Source organism: Malaya genurostris, chromosome 2, assembly GCF_030247185.1.
Source record: "Malaya genurostris strain Urasoe2022 chromosome 2, Malgen_1.1, whole genome shotgun sequence".
NCBI lineage: Eukaryota > Metazoa > Arthropoda > Insecta > Diptera > Culicidae > Malaya > Malaya genurostris.
In genome coordinates this window covers 76,472,689-76,498,058 of record NC_080571.1, presented here as the reverse complement: position 1 = coordinate 76,498,058, position 25,370 = coordinate 76,472,689, and the positions used below count along the sequence as shown (strand labels likewise).

The 25,370-nt window shown below is 39.1% G+C and overlaps 1 protein-coding gene across 3 annotated transcripts in view; it reads left to right on the top strand.

Moving 5' to 3' along the window:
* Window positions 1-25,370, top strand: part of LOC131428522 (arrestin homolog) — a 365,484-nt gene that overhangs the window by 189,450 nt on the left and 150,664 nt on the right. For all 3 annotated transcript variants that reach the window (XM_058592519.1, XM_058592517.1, XM_058592518.1), the window contains one exon: window positions 22,192-22,236. In XM_058592519.1, coding sequence (XP_058448502.1) covers window positions 22,192-22,236 — 45 coding nt within the window. The remainder of the gene's footprint in view (window positions 1-22,191; window positions 22,237-25,370) is intronic.

Sequence of the window (25,370 nt, the reverse complement as noted above, 5' to 3'; positions counted from 1 at the left end):
CGCACTAGGCCGTGACGTATCCGGAACGGGACTGGGCCGGATTTCGTCCGGGTTACGCTTCAAATTTGTTTAATGCAGCTCCATGTGAATATTCTCACTAGACCGTGTCGTACCCGTGTCTGTATCGATACACGTCCGAAGCACGGTCAAAGCATGCGTTGACTCAAAGTTACTATTGGCAGGGACTGGAATTGTCACATGTTTCCATCCAAGGCTCCAAGATACAGCGGGAAATACCACAAAAATCGTTAGCAATCTTCTTTCACATATCTTCTGTTGGTTTCGGCATTGCATCGTCGATTAATTTTTCGGTAACTACACGACATATCTTGTGAACAATCTGGTAGACAGCCCCAAGTCTGTAACTAAATGCTATGGTTTTTTGCGTGTCTCCTGTTGATAAATATCTGAAATCATGAGACGAACACAAACTATAAGCCATCTCAATGATCGTTATACAATTTTTGGTTGGAGTTTTCTTGACATTTACAAAGAAATCTTCTTAACAAATCAATGAAAATATCTTAAATACACTGCCAGCCTCTCTCGGAGAGTCACTGCTAATCGGAATGTAGTGTCATGCTTTTTAAGACACGGATGAATTTTACTCAACAGCGAGTTGAAACAAGCTTCTGACATTCGGAAGTATTCCTTGATCTCGTCATTCACAAGCTGGTTATATAAAGTGATGAATTCACCCTCAACTGCTCTTTTTCGCCAAAGTTCGTGCATCCAAGTATTCTTTCTTTATTTTGTTTGTATTTAAACTGCTGATTATCTTCGTCATTCAGAGCAATTGCAATTATGGCCAATTCTTCGTTGAAAAAATGTGCCATTTTCGTGAGGAACAGAAGCACATCAAATTCAACGATTGTGTATGTTACTAATAGCAACGGTAGCGACACGGAAAGTGCACGGTATGATGTGAATATTTTACAAATAAATCCCGGCACGTTGCAGTCCCGTTCCGGATACGTCACGGCCTAGTGTGGATAGCGCTTTATTCGTTTTGTGTTTTCTTCTTCTTTCGGTGTTGTACATATTGTCACTCTATATGGCGATTTGAAAACTTTGACACTCATCGCCCTGCAACTGCGGAACCGGAAGTCGGATCCGGATGAAATTTCACAGCAGCTTTAAAAACAGTATGAACTTTAATTCAAATCAAGATTTGTCAAAATCGGTTCAAGCATCGCAGAGAAATCGAAGTGAATTTAGTTTAAGGAGTTTTTCTTCTCCACTTTCGGTGCTCTCGGAACAGGAAAAGAGGGGACCAGTAGTGCCGAATTAAGTTTTCATGCCCAAAAACTAACAAACTCTGCAAACTAGAAAAATTTATCAGGCAGTTTGAAGGGATTTGTACCTGTTTTTAACCATCGTTCGTGAAAAAATACTTATAAAATTGGTAATTTCCCACTTATGACGCTTTAGTTCCGAAACCGGAAGTCGGATCCTGATAAAATGTTCCACAAATTTTTAGGATATTATAAGACCTTTCATTTGAATTTTAGTTTGCAAAAATCGGTTGAGTTGCTCCAGAGATAATTGAGTGTAAACTTTTTCTCAAATTTTCACATATTACCATATAACTCCGGAACCGGAAGTCACATTCAAATGAAATTAAATAGCAATCTATGGGACCATAATACCTTTTATTTGAATCTTAGTTTGTGAAAATCGGTTCAGCCATCTCTGAAAAAAGTGAGTGCATATTTTTTTCACTTTTTCGGTACATATCATCCTATATCTCCGGAACCGGAAGTCGGATCGGAATGAAATTCAATAGCAGGCTATGGGACTATGAGACCTTTCATTTGAATCTTTGTTTGTGAAAATCGGTTCAGCCATCTCTGAGAAAAGTGAGTGCATATTTTTGTTACATACACACACACACATACACACACACACGGAGACATACACACAGACATTTGCTCAGTTCGTCGAGCTGAGTCGAATGGTATATAACACTATGGGTCTCCGAGGCTCCGTTCGAAAGTCGATTTTCACAGTGATTGCATAGCCTTTCTATATGAGAAAGGCAAAAATTAAACAAATGCACCATCTCATCCTTTGAGTCAAGGCATTAGACAGAGATTGTAGATCTCACTCAAACTGATGGGTGGAGTAGAACCCCATTTTCAAACTTGAAGGGTGGAGTAGAGATGACCAAATGAATACTTTGAATTGATTCCGCAAATGTACAAAAGCTACCAACTCGCAACTTGTTGTTTGTAATTGCATATTAAAGCTTAATTGTAGACTGAAGACGTTTAAAAATTTAATGGCAAATCCTTGGGATTATCGGAGGGAATCAAATTGTTTTGAGCAGTTTTCCATAAATTGGTTCACCGCTAGTCTGGTGATGATACTTAGTTGTGTTTTATGAATGTTCGAATGGATCAATTTTCGATTGACAATTTAGCAATAAAATGAGACATTCATCTTGGAAACTCGAAAGTTCAAATTACCATTTTATTAATAGCCGTCTCATTAGTCGAACCACCACATAATTTTGCTTAGTATTCGATCCTAAATTAGCGAATGGCGTTGAGTTCGGTCCTGAGAATCATTATCAGAATGAATTATTTAGAAAAATGAGTAATTCTTTTGTTCCAGCGGAGTGATTCTACCATTTTTCTTCTTATCGTTCAAACTAATGCATAAAACAATAGATCACACAACTAATGGTTTTTCCATACGACAACTTCTTCTCCATGTATGATATTCAAGATTAGAATTTGGCAATTTGAAAATTCGTTATTAGAATGGAATGATTTGGCTCAAGCAGCTTACAAATATCATGAATAGCATCCTAAGCAGTTTTTAAGTAATCCATCCTTGAAAATTTACTCAAATTGGCTGAACGATGTTCAGAATGCAAAATGCATGGAAAATCTCTTTTTTTGTTTCGATTATAGAGGTTCAAACTTAAGATCAATCGCCTCTTCGAGCCAGGAAAATTTTGTGATTCTATGTTCGGGGTTGGGTATCAAACCCAGATGTACTGCGTGAAAGGCATCGACTTACCCATCACGCTATTCCCGTCCCAGCCATATGCGTTCCACTATTAAGGGTCAAACCGCATTCGGCCGACATTTCCATAGCCGATCTTTTTTTCGCTCTTCGGTTATGACTGAGCTGCCGGCGTGCACATGTATAGGTACGCCGGACCCGACATAAAATCCATATCTTTGGCAACGATATTCCTCACCGAACTTTTCGCACCGTATCAATCGTGTCGGATCCGGCGTACCTATACATGCGCACGCTGGTAGCTCAGCCATAGCCGAAGTCAACACCGGAGAGCTCGGATCGGTTGGCTCGGCCGAATGCGGAGTGCCCTTAAGACATTTGGCATAAGCTATAAAGCACGTGTTTCAAAATGACGAATTTTGTGGATCAAGCATGCATGTAAACCCAAAACTACTCGTTGCGCGCCAAACAATTTTCCAACGATCTAGTACTCTTTACTTCAACGGCGAAATACTGAGCATCTCGTTGCGCGCCAAACATCAATCGTAGATCTAGTAATCATTGACAACTTTTTCTACGGAAAATTCCATTGTCCAAACATATCAACAATATGGATTTTTCCCACTTTTCTGGCAAGTTTTCCTAGTTTTTTTATGTACGAACCCGGTGGGGGTAGAAACTAATCAAACAAAAATAGATTCATGTAAATCCGTCCATCCGTTCCTAAGTGTTGCGATTACAAAGAATGATCTTTGCTTTTTTATATATATATATATATATATATATATATATATATATATATATATATATATATATATATATATATATATATATATATATATATATATATATATATATATATATATATATATATATATATATATATATATATATATATATATATATATATATAGACTAGCTGACCCGTCGAACTTCGTCTCGCCCAAAATTCGAATTTATGTTTTCGGACAGCTCGAATTGTCAAACGACTAAGTGCTTCACGTATGTCTCCATTGTTTTTCTGATTACCTAACCTACAAACAACGGAATTATATTAAAAATGAGCAAATGCACAGGTTGTCATCTCATCCTTTGAGTCAATGAACTGAACAGAGATCCTTCTCTAACGGCTTTGACGGAATGGATATAAGGTGCCACGTTCTCCGTTCCAGATGTGACTCTTACTTCCGGTAATCGATAAAAAAAGCTCACTAACCATAATGTTGGATTGATAAACTTAACAGAGTTTCTCTTCTAAAGTTGTTCATTCGGTAGAGTAAGATATATTTACAATTTGGTTTTAGCCCAAGTAACCAAAAATTCGTAAAAAAGGATTTGGCTTAAGTAGCATACAAAACATTCCCAACAGTCTGTTTTTTAAGGAATTACTCAAACTTGAATGTTCACCCGACGCAACAGAACAAAGTTTGCAGAAGTTCCTTGTACAGCTTAAAAGCAGCGAGAAAGTTTTCTGGGAACATTTTCTGTACGTTCTAGTTGCTAAAAAGCACCACGCGTACATTAAAGATCTAATGAAGTTGATACTTTTCAGGTACTGTGGAACTTTTGGTTGCTTGGTGAGACGACGCTTAAATATTAATTTGATATTTATCTTACCAATTTTAACATTCTTCACAGAACATGAAATAGAAAATGGCAGTCTCAATCCATTATGGTAATCACCTTGAACATTGATCTAATTGCCACTTATTATGTGCGCTTAGTGTAATCTAAAACATTCAAAAGTAAAATGCAAGGAACATCTCTTAGTTAAACGATATATATATCTCTTAGTTTGACCTTAGCGCTTCTACAGCACAATCTTTTCATTGATTCATTCAAAAAATTTCTGATTTTTTAAACTCGCGCTAACCAGGCCCGTACCCAGGATTTCGTTTCGGGAGGGGCCCAAAGATAAAAAAAAATAACGTTACTGTAGATTGCTTATGTAGCTAATTCTCGGTGTGCCTTTTACGGGTGTTTTTAACACACACTTTAAACTTTTCCACTGGAACTGTTATTGTATTACATTATTGTCTGAGACCTTCTAAATAATTATATATCTGTTTTTGATTTCGGGAGGGGCCCGGGCCCCTTGGGCCCCCCCTCTGGGTACGTGACTGGCGCTAACAATGATCAATATTATTCATCTGATTTCATTATACACAATTCTTCAACTAGATATCAGAATTTTTCTTCTACCTGCAGCGGTCATACAGTCATATGCATTCCGTCATTAATTTATTTACCAAGCAATAATTTTGATACCCAATTACTCACGTATGCATGAAAATTCTTCACACAAAACAACTCGTTGCGCGCCAAAAGATTTTCTAACGATCTAGTATTCTTTTCTTCGACTGCCAAACATATTTTTTTTTTAAATAACTGTTTATTGGAATATGAGTTAAAATTAAATTATTAAGATTTAAATTGGGTGTTCAGCCACAAGTGGTGACTTTTCAGCCCTATTATATATATGATTTGGTTATTACCATGAGGACATTATTTGCTTCCGCAATTCTGAGATTTTTGTGTAGGGAAAATTCTAAACCTACTTGTATTGTGTAATGGGGAAAAGGAACTTATATACTAACTTACTAACTAATACAGAGAGCGAATCGATTCAATTGAAGATTGCATCGATTTTTGTCGGAATTTGCTTATAATATTATGTGACATTACATCTAATGGCTCTATATTTGTGAGTCTGTGTAACTCATTTGTACTATAAACCAGGAAGGACGCTTCAAAATCATTTTCAGAATTTTATTCTGAATCCTTTGAAGCGTTTTCTTCCTGGTGGAACAACAGCTTGACCAAATTGGTACCGCATAAAGCACGGCTGGTCTGAAAATTTGTTTATAAATTAACAATTTGTTTTTTAGACAGAGCTTAGAATTTCTGTTTATAAGAGGATATAAACATTTAATATATTTATTACACTTTGCCTGGATTCCTTCAATATGATCCTTGAAAGTGAGTTTTTTGTCATACGTTAAACCTAAGTATTTAGCTTGATCAGACCATGTCAATTCCAAGCCATTCAATTTTAGAATGTGATTATTGTTTGGTTTAAGAAAAGAAGCTCTTGGCTTATGAGGAAAGATAATTAATTGCGTTTTTGCTGCATTTGGTTTAATTTTCCATTTTGACAGATAATCACTGAAAATATTTAAACTTCTTTGTAGGCGACTGCAGATCACTCTTAGATTTCTACCCGTGGCTAACAGACTTGTGTCGTCACAGAATAGCGATTTCTGACAACCAACGGGTAGATTTGGAAGATCAGAAGTGAAAATATTATACAAGATTGGAACTACGCTCGAACCCTGCGGGACACCGGCTCGTACGGGTAGCAATTCAGATTTACAATTCTGATAGCTAACCTGAAGAGTACGATCAGTTAAATAATTTTGAATCATTTTGATCAAATAAATAGGAAACTGGAAACCAGACATTTTTGCTATTAAACCTTTGTGCCAAACACTGTCGAATGCTTTTTCTATGTCTAGAAGAGCAACTCCAGTGGATAACCCAGAAGATTTATTTGCTTTTATCATGTTCGTTACTCTGACAAGTTGATGAGTAGTTGAATGTTCATGACGAAATCCAAACTGCTCTGGTAAAAAAATTGAATTCTCATTTATATGAGACATCATTCTCAACAAGATAATTTTTTCAAAAAGTTTACTGATAGAAGAAAGTAAGCTAATTGGGCGATAACTTGATGTTTCTGCTGGGTTTTTATCAGGTTTTAGGATAGGAATTACTTTAGCGTTTTTCCATCTTTTTGGGAAGTAAGCTAATGAAAAACACTTGTTGAAAATTTTAACGAGGAGTCTCAAGGCAACATCGGGAAGATTTTTAATAAGAATATTAAAAATTCCATCATTACCAGGAGCCTTCATGTTTTTGAGTTTCCTAATAATTGATTTAATTTCATCAAAATTCGTCTCAATAATGTCATTGTGTGATAACACTTGGGTTGAAATATGATCATATTTCAGTGAGACTTCATTTTCAATAGGACTCACAACGTTCAAATTAAAATTGTGGACACTCTCGAACTGCTGAGCAAGTTTTTGAGCTTTTTCGCTATTTGTAAGAAGTATTTGATTTCCTTCCTTGAGAGCAGGAATTGGTTTCTGAGGTTTCTTAAGAACCTTAGAAAGTTTCCAGAAAGATTTAGAATATGGTTTAATTTGTTCAACTTCTTTAGCGAAATTTTCATTTCGCAAAAGAGTAAATCTATGTTTAATTTCTTTTTGTAAATCCTTAACTATATTTTTCATAGCAGGATCACGAGAACGTTGATATTGTCGTCGACGAACATTCTCATTCGCAGTTGAAGATTGTCATCGATGATAGGGGAATTTAATTTAGTTTGAGCTTTGGGAACTGAAAGATTTCTAGCTTCGATAATATAATGATTCAAATTATCAATTGCTGTGTCGATGTCCGCAGAATTTTCTAAAATAGTTTCATGATCCACATGATTTTCAATGTGAGATCTGTAATCCAACCAATTAGCTCTATGATAGTTGAAAATAGAACTAATTGGATTAATTATAGCTTCGTTGGAAAGTCTGAATGTTACTGGAAGATGATCTGAGTCAAAGTCAGCATGTGTAATCGGTTTACTACAAATGTGACTTTGATCTGTTAGAACCAGATCAATTGTAGACGGGTTTTTCACTGAAGAGAAACAAGTCGGATTACTGGGATGAAGAACTGTGAAGTAACCAGCTGAGAGTTGATTATGAAGTATTTTACCATTACTGTTATTTTGCCTACAATTTCACTGGACATGCTTAGCATTTAAGTCCCCTATAACGAAAAATTTCGATCGATATCTTGTGAGTTTTTGCAAATCGCCTTTAAAGAAATTTAATTGTTCGCCGGTGCATTGGAATGGCAAATATGCTCCAGCGATGAAATAAATTCCATGAATGGTTTCAACTTCGATTCCCAAGCTTTCAATAACTTTAGTATTGAAAGAAGGTAAAATTCGATGTTTAATTTGCCGTTGGACAAAAATGGCAACTCCACCACCCATTCCAGTAAACCTGTCAAATCGATGAACCACATAAATATGGATTTTGTGAACTTCGAGAAAATTATAAAATTCATCTTCACTCGATTTCAAAGATCGAGCATTCCAATTTAAAATATTCAAATAATTATTTAACATCACTGTTAAATTTTAAATTCATTATAATATTATTTGCAAATTTCCATCCGATTTGAAATGCTTCAAAAAGAGATGAAGTCGAATTCATTTGGATGATCATTTGAAAAAGTTGATCTTGTAGGTAGATCATTTTATTTTCAGTTATATCGCCTAAATCGACTTCATTTAAAGAAGCGAATGGCATTGAAGGAATATTGGTAGGTAGACTGCCATTAGAAGAAGGTGATTTGGCCGGTCTACCTATTAATAAATTGTTTTCGTTAGAATTATTTACATTAGAAGAAATAGGAGGTAGTTTTCTACCTAATATACCAGCATAACTGACATTAGAAGAAGATGATGACGAGGTCGATCTACCTGTCAATAAATTGTTTTCGTTAGAAGACGAATTGGCAGGCGTACCTGTTTTTTGTTTCAAATTCGAAGAAATCAGTGCCTTAGAAGAATTAGGCGTGGCATTTGTAACGGTTTTTTGATTTTCAGGTATGTTCTGTAAATTTAAGGTCGTTGATTTGACTTGTTGTCTAAGCGAACGAGCGTTTAAAATTTTTTCCCTGACAGGACATTTCAAATAATTGGATTTATGATTTCCATTGCAATTTGAACATGAAAATTTATCAGTGGTTTCATTCATTGGACAAACGTCTTTCGAATGTGATTTACCACAATTCAAACACCGTATATCCATATGACAATTTTTGGTTCCATGACCGAAGCCTTGGCAACGACGACATTGCGTAAAGTTTGCAATACGATTATGCCGTTTATAATGTTCCCAATGAATTTTAATGTGGGAAATGAAACGTACTTTTTCTAAAGTTTTCAAATTGTTTACATCACTTCGATTGAAGTGTATTAGGTAAAGTTCATGGGAAATTCCAGAGCGTGGTTTAGAAGTACCATTCGCTCTTTTTTTCATAAGTATTACTTGGGAAGGGGCAAAACCAAGCAATTCTTTGATTTCATTTTTAATTTCATCAACACTTTGATCATTTGATAAGCCTTTCAAGACAGCCTTGAAGGGTCTGTCTGATTTTATATCATATGAATAAAATTTATGAAGTTTCTCGGACAAATATCGAATAAGACGTTCGTAATCTTCCAATCCATCCACCAAGACTCGACATTCTCCTCTTCGTCCGATTTGAAATGAGACTTTTACTTCCAGGAGAAAAGTAGAAAGCTCAATACGGAATGCTTTGAAGTCGGAAATAATCACCGTCACTGGTGGCATAGATTGATGTTTCTTCCCAGAACGACAAGCGTCCATTTTGGGAATTTTTGAAGAATTTTCTTCTATGTCGCTACAATCGGATTCAGGAAGAATCTCGTAAATATTGTTAGACGGCATAGGATCAGCGGAAGGGAAATCCGTCCGTTGTCTTTTATTTTTACATTCAGATTCTATAATATCGTGAATGTTATTAGAAAAATGTTGAATAACGGATTGTGATTTATTCCGTATTGAATTATTTTTAGCCTTAGGCTTGTTGCCTTTCCGGTTGTACGCAGGCATTTTTGAAATGAATGAAATTTTAAATTAAATTAACTAGGCTAAATTAGTCTTCGATTAGACTCCTAACTAGCCTTAAAAAAGGCTGACTAATTTCTTAGTCACTCTAATATCACTCTTTGTATCACTTAGTCACTCTAATATCACTCTTTGTATCACTTAGTCACTTAGTGATTCAAGTAGTCTTGAAAAAGACTGAACCCTTGAATCAATGAAACTCTAGGTAGCCAGAAAAAAATTCCAGGAGCCAAGAGCTATAGGCGTGCGGTGCGAACGACTGTGCCAAACACCTATCGATGATCTAGCAATCATTGACGACGTTTTCAACGGAAAATTCCATTGTCCATACAAAACAACTTTATGGATTTTTCTCTCTTTTCCGGCAAATTTTCCTAACTTTTTTGATGTACGAACCCGGTGGGGGTAAAAACTGATCCAACAAAAAAGTCATCTCAATCCGTCCATCCGTTCTTACGTGATGCGATTACAAAGAATGATCTCTGCATTTTTATATATATAGATATAGATAGATACGCGTAAATTAAGGGTCCAATGTATCTCGAGAATGGTAGCATATAGCAAAATTTTGATTAACACCTTCTTTATAGAAAATTTAATATTCTTTAATAAAATTTTGTTGAAAAATATACAAAAAAGATTTTCATGATTTTTAAAAATTTATATTTTGAAACTTTTCCTAACATTATGTCTCCATTCTAATAAATTGACGGTATTTTATTTTGGACTTCAGCTACAACATATCGAAAAAAAACCTGTTTTAATCCAACTAGTGGTTTAATGCTACCTTTCCTATATCAATCATGCTATCTTATATAATTCTGTGGTATTCTTCAAAAGAATTTTCTTCGATTCTTGAAAAAATAACCGAAATCGCTATCCACTGATAATGACTACCGATTAAAGTAGTTCTGAGGCCGATTTAGAAATTTTCTTACCTGTGTTGTTTGGTCCTCTAAGTGCTGATATAAAATTTTGAACTCACATTACCGTATCATTTCAGAACCAGAACTCGGATTCAGGTGAAATTCAGATGTTTCGTAAAGGACCATAGGACTATTCATTTTAATTTAAGTTTGCAATAACCGGTTACGCCATCTTTGAAAAAATAACACGCATATTTTCATTTTTTTTGACATTTTATCCCATAACTCCAAAACCGAAAGTTAGATACAAACAAAAGTCAGGAATCACAAGACCTTTCATTTAAACCTAAATTTGCGAAACTTGGTTTAGACATTTCCGAGAAAAGTTTTATAAATTTAACATATGGAGTAAAATGTACGGAACCAGAAGTCGGATTCAAATAATATTCAGGAATTTTGTATGGAACTACAAGACCTTTCATTTGAATCTAAGTATGTGAAAATTTGTGCAGCCATCTTCGAGAAATGTTTGTGCGAAAGAACGTTTCACAAAGACTTTTTGCGTACTCGAGGAACTGAGTCGAAAGGTATATGGAACTCGGCCATTCGGGCTTCGGGTTTTGCAGTGATTACATAACCTTTCTATAAACATATTATAGAATGAATACTAGTATTTGCTTAACAATTTAATCAATGTTAACAACATTCAAAGATCATTCCCACCGTATCTGTCGACGCGATCGGATGTGTATTCGCTTTAATCCAGTCCAGTACAGTCCGCATTAATCCGCTTTCAAGGTCGTTCTTTTGTTTTCGCAGTGTCGATTGTGATCGGACACTCGGGTGTGCGAGTGAGTTGAGTTTTTTTTGCACCGAGTTAGATATCGTGATTTGTGCTTTTTCTTCGTGGAGGTTTTTTCACCGTCACACAGCCATAGATAGACAATTGTGATTGTGCTTTTTTCCTCACGGAGTTTTAGGCATCTATTGAAGAGGCAATCGACCAAGATCAGGTCTTGGTGGCCGTTTGTTTTTGCAGCCGAACAAGCTAAGTATTGTTTGTATTTTGTTGCTATCCTCTGATTATTTCACTTACACCATACATAATCAAATCTGTGCGGAGATAGCTCCGTGTAATAATAATGGTTCCCCCCCCCCCCCCCCCCCCCTCCGGATGAAAAAATGGAGACAGATCCAAAACCACCCCCACTTGTCCCTACCCCTTCAGCTGACAATAAGATTCCGAGGGTAAAGAAGTATCCCGATGATCCTTTGCTTTCGACCGGTTCCTGTGTGGTCTATTTCCGGACCAAGAACAACAACAAATTTAACCTTATAAAAATATCTCACGAATTGACTTCACGATACTCTACTATTACACGTATTGATAAAGTACGCCCAGGGAAGCTTAGGGTCTTGTTAACCAGCTCAAAGCAGGCTAACGAGATCGTTCAAAGTGATCTTTTTGCGCGGGAGTATTGTGTCTACGTGCCAGCCCGCGAAGTAGAAATAGACGGCGTAGTCACAGATGCGAGCCTGACATGCGAAGATCTTCTTAAGTACGGGGCCGGCGGTTTCAAAGACCCCGTACTTAAGAATGTAAAGATACTGGATTGCAAACGGCTGCATTCAGTGTCGATCGCCGGGGATGGTACAAAATCCTATCCCCAATCAGACTCTTATCGAGTGACCTTCGCCGGCTCGGCATTACCCAACTACGTTCTCCTGGACCGGGTTCGTCTGCCTGTTCGTCTCTATGTGCCGCGGGTCATGAATTGCTCCAATTGCAAACAATTGGGGCATACAGCCTCTCATTGTGGTAATAAGTATCGTTGTGCTAACTGTGGAGGGGCTCACGCGGATGGCTCTTGCGGGAAGAGCATCGAAAAGTGCCTCTACTGTAGAGAGGACCATCATGACCTCGCGGCATGCCCTGCGTACAAACTGCGAGGAGATAAATTGAAACAGTCTCTCCAGTCTCGTTCCAAACGGTCTTTTGCAGAAATGCTCAAGAGTGCTACGCCACCTAAACTCACCGGAAACCTTTACGCTTGCTTGTCAACTGACGAGTGTGATTCTGACGATCCCCAAGAAGGTACATCTTCGGCAGTCCCTCACAGCTATAGGAAGAGGATAAATATTTCCTCTCACAAGCTCCCTAGCAAGGGTTCGAAGGTATCTTCTGAGGGTCCCCCAAAAGTAACAGCAATGGGAAGTGCTGGTAAAATGAAAAAACCAAAGCAAACAGCTCCTGATCTTGAGAAACTCAGATCTAAAAAGGAATTCCCGGCACTTCCTGGGTCATCAAAATCCCCAAGTGTCCCAGAAAACCAACCAGAAAATCGACCGAGTGCTGGATTCATAAAATTCTCGGATATTGTGGACTGGATTTTCACAACTTTCAATATTTCCGACCCCCTGAAACAGCTTATGATGAGTTTTATACCCACAGTCAAAACATTTCTGAAGCAGTCAACTGCAAAATGGCCCCTCATTTCAGCGATTGTATCCTTCGATGGCTGATTTATTGAACGAGGTAATGGATCCGATCACTGTTTTACAGTGGAACTGTAGAAGTATCATACCGAAAATAGACCCCTTCAAAGTATTAATAAACATCTTGGAGTGTGACGCATTTGCCTTATGCGAAACATGGCTAACTTCTGAAATACCAATTACCTTCCATGATTTTAATATAATCCGCTTGGATCGAGAAAACCCCTACGGAGGAGTACTTTTAGGGATCAAAAAGTGCTATCCCTTCTACCGGATAAACCTCCCTTCGATACCAGGTGTTGAAGTTATTGCATGTCAAATCACAATGAAAGGCAAGGACCTTTGCATTGCTTCCGTATACATTCCCCCAAGAGCTTCGATTGGGCACCAACGGCTTTGTGACATCATGGAGCTCCTTCCTACACCTACGTTAGTTTTAGGAGACTTCAACTCTCATGGTACGGGATGGGGCTGTCTTCAGGATGACAACAGATCAACTCTGATCTATGACCTTTGCGATAACTTCAATATGACAATTTTAAATACGGGAGAAATGACACGGATTCCTGCACCACCAGCAAGACCAAGTGCGCTGGATCTTTCCATTTGCTCGACATCGCTACGGTTGGATTGCACGTGGAAGGTAATCCCTGATCCCCACGGTAGCGATCACTTGCCTATCGTCATCTCAATTGCCACCGGATTAAGACCATCGAAGACAATCAATGTTTTGTATGACCTCACACGAAATATTGATTGGAAAAGATATGCAAACTCTATATCTGAGAAAATAGAATCAACACAAGAACTTCCTCCGGAGGAAGAGTACACGTTTTTGGCTGGCTTGATTCTCGGAACCGCGATTCAAGTTCAGACGAAACGTGTACCGGGCGCGAAAACTAACATCCGTCCTCCCAACCCGTGGTGGGACAAAGAGTGCTCAGAGTTAAACGCTAAAAAATCTGCAGCGTATATCATTTTTAGAAAAAACGGAACACCTGATAATTATCGGAATTACGCGGCGTTAGACATGCAAATGAAGAACCTAATTAAAGCAAAGAAACGCGGATACTGGCGCCGTTTCGTCGACGGATTAACAAAAGAAACATCGATGAGCACTCTTTGGAACACAGCCCGACGAATGCGCAATCGAAACACCACGAACGAAAGCGAGGAATATTCTAACCGCTGGATATTCGATTTCGCTAAAAAAGTGTGTCCCGACTCTGTTCCGGACCAGAAGATCTCCCGCGTCGCGACAGCGAATACAAACGAAACACCGTTTTCGATGGTAGAGTTTTCTCTTGCACTCTTGTCGTGTAACAATAAAGCCCCGGGGCTAGACAGAATCAAATTCAACTTGTTGAAAAATCTGCCTGACCCTGCCAAAAGGCGCTTGTTGAATCTATTCAACAAGTTTCTTGAGGGTAATATTGTCCCTCATGACTGGAGACAAGTGAGGGTTATCGCCATTAAAAAACCAGAGAAACCTGCCTCCGACCACAATTCGTATCGGCCGATTGCTATGCTTTCCTGTATCCGGAAATTGTTTGAAAAAATGATTCTCTTCCGCCTAGACAATTGGGTCGAGACCAATGGCTTGCTTTCAGATACACAATTTGGTTTTCGCCGGGGCAAAGGAACGAACGATTGTCTTGCGTTGCTCTCAACCGAAATTCAAATGGCATTTGCCCGTAAAGAACAAATGGCATCAGTCTTCCTAGATATCAAGGGGGCTTTCGACTCAGTTTCAATACATATCCTATCTGAGAAGTTGCATAAGCATGGTCTTTCACCAGTTTTGAATAACTTTTTGTATAATCTATTGTCCGAGAAACATATGCATTTTGCGCAGAATGATTTGTCGACAATACGATTCAGTTACATGGGTCTTCCTCAGGGCTCATGTTTAAGCCCCCTTTTATACAATTTTTACGTAAACGACATCGACAAATGTATAAACACATCTTGCACGCTAAGACAACTTGCCGACGACAGCGTTGTGTCCATTATAGGACCCAAAGCTGCCGATCTCCAAGGACCATTACAAGATACCCTCGACAACTTGTCGACATGGGCTCTTCAAATGGGTATCGAGTTCTCTACGGAGAAAACTGAGCTGGTTGTATTTTCAAGGAAGCGAGAACCAGCACAATTACAGCTTCAACTAAGGGGTGAAACCATAGCTCAGGCCTTCACATTTAAATATCTCGGGGTCTGGTTCGACTTCAAAGGCACGTGGGGATGTCAAATTAGGTATCTGAAACAAAAATGCCAGCAGAGAATTAATTTTCTTCGCACAATAACCGGAACTTGGTGGGGTGCTCACCCAGGAGACTTGATCAGGCTGTACCAAACAACGATATTGTCCGTGATGGAATACGGATGCTTTTGCTTCCGATCCGCGGCGAACACCCATTTCATCAAGCTGGAAAGAATTCAGTATCGTTGCTTGCGTATAGCCTTGGGTTGCATGCAGTCGACTCATACGATGAGTCTCGAAGTGCTGGCGGGCGTTATACCACTTAAAAACCGATTCTGGGATCTCTCATATCGATTGCTGATTCGATGCAATGTCTTGAATCCGACGGTGATTGAAAACTTCGAAAGGCTTGTCGAGCTCAATTCTCAGACCCGTTTTATGTCCTTGTATTTTGATTACATGGCTCAGAATATTAATCCTTCTTCGTTTGTTTCCAACCGTGCTCATTTCTTGGATACTTCTGATTCTACTGTGTTTTTCGACACATCCATGAGAGAAGAGATTCGTGGGATTCCGGATCACGTACGCCCTCAAGTGATCCCTAATATTTTTTATTATAAATTCAGAGCAGTTGACTGTGAAAGGATGTTTTACTCTGATGGGTCAAATCTCAACGGATCCACAGGCTTTGGTATCTTCAATAAAAACATCACCGCTTCGTACAAACTCAGTGATCCGGCTTCAGTCTACGTCGCAGAATTAGCTGCTATTCAGTACACCCTTGAGATCATTGAAAATTTACCCAAAGACCATTACTTCATTGTCACGGATAGTTTAAGTTCAATAGAAGCTCTCCGTTCAATGAAGCCAGGAAAGTATCCCCCATATTTTCTGGGGAAAATACGGGAACACTTGAGAACTTTATCTGGTCGGTCTTATTTAATATCCTTAGTCTGGGTCCCTTCGCATTGTTCCATTCCGGGAAATGAAAAGGCAGACTCATTGGCTAAGGTGGGTGCATTAGAAGGTGAAATTTATGAAAGACCAATCTGCTTCAATGAATTTTTTAGCATTTCTCATCAGAGGACACTCGAAAGTTGGCAAACTTCATGGAGCAATGACGAACTGGGAAGATGGCTATACTCCATTGTTCCCAAAATATCGACGAAACCTTGGTTCAAGGGGATGAACATGAGTCGTGATTTCATTCGCGTTATGTCACGGCTCATGTCAAATCACTATACATTCAACGCACATCTCCGGCGTATCGGGATCGTGGAGAACGGGCTCTGCACCTGTGGCGACGGTTATCAGGACATCGAGCATGTCGTGTGGTCGTGCGTAGAGTATCGCGACGCCAGGTCGAAGCTACTGGAATCCCTTAGGGCCCGAGGTAGACCACCTGAGGTTCCGGTCCGAGATGTGATGGCGAGTCGGGATAGTTCATATATGTTTCTCATATATCAGTACCTTAAACACATTAATATCCAAGTGTAATCTGATATACCTCGCTCAGAAAATATAATCTCCACCTACAGGTTCGACACTAATATCCGCCCGATTCTCTCGATCCCCGTCCCTGTCCACCATCTTCATTGGAACTAACAAGATCTTTTTTTTTTTTGTCACTAACTATTCGTTCCCCCTTTCTCCGTCTCTTCACCATCTCGATGGCAACTAATTAGATCTTTGTAGTTTTCAGACATTTTGTTTCCATACCCCCTATTTACCTCGGTTTCCACAATATTTACTTTTTTTTTCATTCTCTTCCGTAACATCACCATCACCGTCTACGGTTCTACGCTCCAGTCGATGACCAGCATGCGGGCCACCCGCCGGGCCTTCGTAGCCTGGGGGTGTTTCCCGCGGACCCACACGAACCGAAAGGAATCGGCCATAGATAGCGCCATCTGGAAGACCCATGCAACATACAATGGATTCTAGAAAATCTAAGACGACATAATCTAATGATACTATTCTAGTTTTAAGTTAGTCGTTAATTAAGATTAGAAAATACCCTTGGCATCTTAGAGCTTAAGCAGTGTGCCTAAAAATATATTATATTGTTGAATAAAAAAAAAAAAAACATTCAAAGATTTGATTTTTTTGATAATTCTATAAAAAAAAATTCTTGAATAGTGTTAAATTAACATTATTTTGAACATTTGTAACTTTTTCAATTTTTTTTCTCTAAAAATTTTACGATATTTTATTTTAGGCTTTAGCTAAAACATATAAACCATAATACAACAAACTTGGTTGGTAAACGACTGGACAATGCGCAATTCAGGCCCCAATGTGGTTCTTAGCCTCTTGTCCAGTAACTCCTATCCCTACCTCCCCACGGTGCCGGCTGGGGTGCGAGTAGCCATAGGAAAGATCGGGTAACCAACCCCGGTGGGACCTTGGTCGTATGCTGACAGGGAAGGGGGGGCTTGCCTTCTCTTTACAGAGAGCGAGCTTACCCGAGCGTCTGTTCCCCATGTTGGGGCGGCTCGAAACAGCGTCTGTTCTCCATGTTAGGAGCGGCTGATTACCGTCCTTGTGTCAGTGTGGGACTCTAAACAGTCCTGACACGATGGCCCTCCGGCGAGACAGGAGGTTAGTGCAGGCCTAACAAGCCGCCCGGAAAACACTTGTTACGAATAATCAGGATATAAATACGACTCGGAATAATCGGCAAAGACTTACGCGACGAAATAAGGACTACGATTGGAAGCTTGGCACATGGAACTGCAAATCGCTTGGCTTCCCAGGATACGACCGAATTCTTCTCCGACGTCATCAATGTCCGTACCTACCGCAGTGCCAACATTGGTTCTGATCACTACCTTGTCACGGTTTGTATGCACTCAAAAATATCGAAATTGCACAGCACTCGTCGCACAGAAACGCCGGGACTCAATCTACGTAGCGTTCGTACTGCAGAGGAATACGCGCAACAACTGGAGCTAGTGCTACCAACGGAAGAGCAGCTTGGCGCGACGACTCTTGAAGACGACTGGAGGAACATAAGGTCCGCCGTGAGTAGCACTACTGCAACCATTCTAGGTACGAGGTGATCGAGGAAATGACTGGTTTAACGGCGAACGTCAGCAGTTGGTCGAAGAGAAGAATGCAGCAAGGGCGAGGATGCTGCAACACAACCACACTAGAGTGAACGAGGAACGATACAGACAGGCGCGGAACAGACAGAACACGGTTTTCCGGAGGTGATGGGACAGCTGTACCGCACAAATGACACACGGAAGTTCTATGAGAAGGCTCGCGTAGAGCCTACACGCCACATGCCGAAATGTGCAGAGATACCAGTGGTAACCTTCTAGTGCCATACCAAGCGGGATTTACTGGAGCCCGCGCCACTACGGATCACATATTCGCGATAAGACAAGTACTCTAGAAGTGTCGTGAATACAACGTACCCACGCATCACCTATTCATTGACTTCAAAGCGGCATACGACTCAATCGATCGAGAACAGCTATGGCAGATCATGCACGAATACGATTCACCGGATAAACTGACGCGATTGGTCAAAACAACGATGGATAGAGTGATGTGCTACGTCCGAGTATCTGGGACGCTCTCGAGTCCCTTCGAATCTCGGAGAGGGCTACGTCAAGGTAATGGACTTTCTTGTATCTTGTTCAATATTGCCCTATTGAGGATCGACACGAGTGGCACGATCTTCCGAAAGTCCGTACAACTTTTTGGCTTCGCTGACGATATTGATATTGTAACACGTAACCTTGAGAAGATGACGGAAACCTACATCGAACTGAAAGCTGAAACTAGGCGTATCGGACTGGCCATAAATGCGTCGAAAACAAAATACATGATAGGAAGAGGCTCTAGAGAAGAAACACTACGCCTCCCACCACGAATATTGATAGACGGTGACGATATCGAGGTGGTTGACGAGTTCGTGTATTTGGGCTCACTGGTGACCGCCGATAATGACACCAGCAGAGAAATTCATAGACGTATTTTGGCAGGGAATCGTGTGTACTTTGGACTCAGAAAAACCCTTCGATCGAGAAAAGTACGCCATCGCACGAAATTGACCATCTACAAAACGCTCATTAGACCGGTTGTTCTCTATGGCCACGAGACCTGGACTATGTTGGCAGTGGACCAACGCACCCTCAATGTTTTCAAAAAAAGGTACTGAGGACCATCTATGGCGTAGTGCAGATGGAAGACGGAACGTGGAGACGGCGTATGAATCACGAATTGTAAACAGCTGCTAGGATAACCACCCATCGTACGGACAGCTAAAATTGGACGTCTACGATGGGCTGGGCATGTCATAAGGATGTCGGACGACAGCCCAGTGAAAATGGTTTTTGAATCTAATCCGACTGGTACAAGGAGAAGAGAATCACAGTGAGCAAGGTGGATCGATCAAGTGGAGGGTGATCTCAGAAGCATCCGTGCCTTGAGTGGCGGGCGACGAGCAGCCATGGACCAAGTTATGTGGAGACGTATGCTTGATACAGCGAAGGACACCCCAGAACTGTAGCTGTTAGGTAAGGTACGGTACAACATATTTTTTAGTCCCTTCTCAAAAGTGAGACTGGAGTTGAAATTGTAAACTGATTTTTTAATAAAATTTTTATTCAGGCCTTACTGCGTAAAAGTTTTACGTGGCCGATTCACTGATACTTTTGTTACAAAAGTATAATTTTTTTTACTACTTGGTCTCGTTGTCACTGTTTTCTATAGGGAGAGGAGCTTCCATTCCCATCTAGCGAGGATCGACGGTCACTTTGTCCGTGACTCATCTCTTCATCCATTGCTCCATCGTCCGTGTTGTGTGTGGTTTCCGTTCTCTTTTCGTTTCCCTTGTTGATCGTAGTCTTGGGCTCGTTGATAGTCGCTATAGATGCGCCTTGTTGTATATTGATTACAGTTGATGGTTGGTTTGAGGCTGAAAGCAGTTACCGGGTTCACTAGTTACCGTTACTGAACGGTTGCCCTTGTTTTTGGTTGAAGATGTTGTTTTCACAGTTTATGTAGGGTGCAGGTTGTTCACAAAACTGACATGTAACCAACTGATTTTCATAGGTAATCAGCGTTTTACACGGAGGAATTTATCGTTCGTCTGCGGAAGAAGGTCATGCACGCGTACTTGTATAGCATTGTTCACCATGTACACAGGGATTTTGTATTTAACATTGTCACATTCAACGCTGTGCACCTCGTTGTTAACCGAAGCGAATGCAATTGCATCTCTTTCACGTTTGAACATAATGTACACACAGTTAGACACCTTGTTGAATTTGAATCTCAGTTACATTATTAGCGACTAGATGCATTCGTTCTTTATGTAAGATTTCAATTTCATTTGCTGCCGGTCTAACTTTGCAACGCTTGAAATCAATACAAATTGAATTTGGTCTTGTAGGCCACGTTTCAGGCTTTGTTAAATCGTATTTGCCCATTTCGTACACTCTATTGTTCACTACACTGTATTGTTTTTGTCTCTGTCGTCTCGACCGTAAGTAATTTCCGACTGTGTCGAATGAGAACTGATTGCAAACTGATGATGCAAATTGTTTCGTTTGGCCATAGATAACGCTTAAGAAAAATTTGAGCCAAATAAAAAAAATTTAAAAAATCTATCATTTGCGGTGGACTTTCTTTTAAGCCTAGTTCGAATGAAATATTTAATGGTATTTCCACAAGATGAATAAATAGTATAATTTGAACTTTTTTGCTTCGACGAGTCGAAGACGATGCAAACAAAAAAGAGCAACATGGATGTTTAAAATTTACCAACCCTGAATGAATAATATTACATCATGAATTCTACTCAAGTTATGGGAGTTGTACCTTCTTCAAATTTGTTTGAAATAACTTTCTATACAACTTCGTCCAAGTTACTTAGCCCCTATGTTGACAGTGGGCTGAAATAATATATTTATCTCCCTTTTAGGGGGAATCATCACATAAATAAAATTTTCAAATATTCAATTTAGCCTATCATTCTGAGCAAATTTGCTGAAGAAACTGTATATCGAAAACCACGTTTATAATTAATTTTCAACTAAGAGCATAAAATTGGACTCTTGAACCACTGTGCAATGAATCTATTGATCGTAAGTTGTACTAAAACGCTTGCTGTGATCCTTCCGAACAACATTTTTGCACTCGCAAAAACAGGTGAAGACATGGAACGCGACACATTTTATCAAATTCAAACATTTTGCAATTGCTGAAAATTTCCACAATAAATTATTAAATCAAAACACAATTTTTACCATTGGAATAGAAAATCTTTCCGGATAATCTGCTGTCAAAACGCTACCAGAACCGTTTATTTTTGAGGAAAAAAAACAAGCGGCGTATCCAGATATTAACTTAATCGAACTATTTTTCGTGTATGACTTCTCGATTGAACACCTACCTGGCGATTTATGATTTCAGGTTTAGGTTTTTTTTATACCTGAATAATGTAAAGTTGCCATATTTATGCTTCTCTTTATATTCTCTCGTCTTATAGCCCAGACAGTCGTTTGGGCGATCTAGAAGTTTTGCGTTATGACGTCATAAAACCACTTAGTGGAACATCCAGCTTTTATAGACCACCACCCATCTGTTTGTTAGTCGCCAGATTTCACTTGCACCAGCTCGAGAGAGCCGTCACGCTTGGCTGTACGATTTTATTAGCGAATTTTAAGCTTGAAAACTCACACAAAGAGATTTATTCTGCTGTGCAAGCTGTAAGTTTTATTCTAGTCAACGTTAGCGCGGGAAAAGCTTTCCGTGCAGATAAAACTCTTACCCGCCGGAAAACTAATTTAAACGAACGAATGAACAATGATTTCGAATCAGAAATGGTTTCTTTATTATTACCATCACAGAAGAACATCTCAAATATTTCTATTTCGAATTATTTATTCATGGAGTGATTTTTCTTTTCCAGGAAATTCTCCAAGGACTTGGAGTTGGACCCAATGGGATCGCAAAGGTAAGAAACAGTAATTTAACCGCATATTAAATAGTATGTCAAGCTAGATTTATCTAAATTGAGACCATTATTAGGGGAATGCCAAACTACTTTAGTAATTGTCAGACCAACAAACGATCAGTTGAATAAAATGAAGGATCTTTTTTAATTGTTGATCAAAGACTTATTTTTATCCAACTAATGAAGCGTATTTTATCACGATAGTTGAACTGGAATCGAACATAAATGAAACCAGATGAGAACTGGTTTGAAAAATTAAACTCCAATGACATGAAATCTCATTTCCGATCGCTTCTTTCCTGCAATGATTTCCGCTCAATATCTCCTTTGCATCAACTATGTACTTGAAGGTTTTCCAACCCCGACTACCAGCAGCGAATCGGGAAAGTTTCTGTAGTTTAATGTGAGTCTCGTACGATACCTACCTTGCCACCCCCCGCGGATTCTATTTTCATTGCGTTCGCTCGGTGAGCCGACAATAGAATATTTCTCGCTAGAAGGCCCAATCACCGTACTAGCTTATCACTCGCTTCACCACACCACGTACGCCGCCATTCATTATGTTAAGCACAGTGCAAGCGAAAATGAAAATGCACCTTTGAATGCATATAATGCAGCCGCCACTCACCGAACCAGGGATGTTTAATTAGAAGCTTCGGTTCCCTCTGTTTAATTTGAATATGCAAATTGAATATAAAAGAACGGTTGCATTCACACCGTTTCACACGAACCTGGTGCTTTCAGGCTTGTGATATGATTTGAGTTCTTCTGGTGCTCGGATATGACATTCTAGAGATTATGGGCTACAGCACAACCAGAATTCTGATTCGTGTTGGAATGCTGAATGTCATAAAAAAAACTTCCAAACCATATAATTTAATATTGCCGCGTACATTACCGTTGAAATACGTACAGAATTTATTTTATGAATTAAATTCAATTTTTGAAGAGTTTTCAGAACAAATCAATTTAGCCTGTCTACGTTAAATTTCAGACTCCAAAATAATAGCAGCACAAAAATTTGCAAATAATCGTCAGCGCTCATCAGGAAATTACTCCGAAGGACCTTATGTCGAGATTTGATGATATTTAAATTTTAATTTTTAAAATCCCGTAATTCGAAAAAATCAGATTCAGAACTGCGAGACAAGTTGAATGAGTTGATGAAAATGAAGATTTTCTAGATATCTGGGTTTAGTAGTTGTTTCCCAAGCCATATTCTGGCGTATGAAACATTGTTGATATCAATCTTATTGCGATTCCTTCTCCATATCCTGCCGAAGAAAAAAATTCAATGTAGTTTTGGCTACCAATCTGAGAAATCGCCTTAGCATCACTGTGGGAGGACTTGCGAGTTTTTCTAACGAGCATAGATCCAAATACTAGCAAAAATAAGAAACACAATCATGCATATCAAAACTTTTGAAAGACTCCGAACCGCAAATAAACTGTTTGACTTCAAATAAATTGTTTGATCTCAAATGTTATGGCTTATTTCTCTTACACAAGTAATAGAACCAAAACCATAAATATTTTAAAATTTTACTTTGGGGCGAGAGTTGAACACGGTCAACAGTTTTGGTAAATACGCGTTTCAAACAACAAGATTTTTTTACGAAATCCTTTAACCGACTGAGCCACATAAATATTGAAACATTTGTTTATACAGGGTCCGGCACTCGAAGTGTAACCAACTTCAGACCGCTCGCGCAGCTGACGCACGGGCATCAGCTCTCTAGAAATTTTCTGAATGACAGTTCGGAGTTGTATTGTTTACAAGCGCAAGAAAGCATTTTGCCAAAAGTGAACGCGAAAAAAAAATCTTGACTTGAGAGAGCGAAGGAGTTGCTTCGTTTGGCCGAAAGCGGTCAATTTCCGAACATTGTATTTTCTGACGAGAAAATTTTTCCAATTGAGCAATTCGTAAACTCTCAAAACGATAGGGTTTACTTGACCGACCGTTCATACGAGAATTTGAGTCATCTATTGGCCACCAGGAGGCAGCACCCGCCATGGACGTTTCAGCAGGACTCGGCACCGTCTCCCAAAGTTCGAGTGAACCAAGAATGGCTGAAAAACAACGTTCCGAACTTCATCACGTCCACACAATGGCTCTCGAATTCACCAGATGCGAATCCAATGGATTATTCTCTTTGGGCCATTTTGGGGAGAAAAGTCCGAACTAAAAGATACACCAGTCTCGAGGCGCTGAAAAAAGTTATTGTCCGCGAGTGGGCCTAAATACCTGCAAGTCACATTCGGCAGCTTGCGATTCGTTTTTTGACCGTCTCAAGGCCATAGTCAAGGCAAAAGGTGGTCATATCGAGCAAAAGTGAATTGATTCTGAATTTTGTATTATTTTTACACATTTTGTACTTTGAATTAAGTAAAAGTAATTTTCCAAACTGAATTTATGGCCTTTTTAATTGGATACACTTCGAGTGCCGGACCCTGTATTTGTATGCGTTTTTGAGTATTTGTCAATTATTGTTTGTTCAAGCTAACACCATGCAATTTGTTATATTTTGAAGTGCGGTAAGCTATTCCAAACGATAAGTGAAGATAGATGTTTATAAAAATCTTCACCTATAAATCCGTGCAATTACGATCTCGAAGTTATTCAAAGTTCGCACCAAGGAATTAGCAAGTAAGGTTATTTGCAAATCTAAGTTACTGATGGTTAGCAGCTATTTTCGGATGATTATATAAATGTAAAAATAGTTGCGAAAACTGATTGGTTGTATCTCTGTCCTATTTGACAGCTTTTAGAAAAGCACCTAAGAAAAATACACAGTTTTGCTCATATATTGAACAAGAAAACACAGCTAATGCAGAACTTTTTTTCAATACCCAACGGAAATACAGACTAGAAATATAACTTGTAAAATGAAAACAGCGAAATCCAAAATCTGGCGACACCAATTAGAGACGGTTATAAATTGGCAATCAAAACTTATTGGCTGTAGTGGAACGTTCTCTAAACTGGGGAAATCGTTCTGCCAATCGAACTACTGTAGATGTGATGAAACACAACTCAGAAAACTTCCACAGACAGATTAATTCAATTTTCAGTTAATTCTCCCCTGTGATCTAATTCCACACGTAAAATATTATCAAACATTTCCCCAACCAAT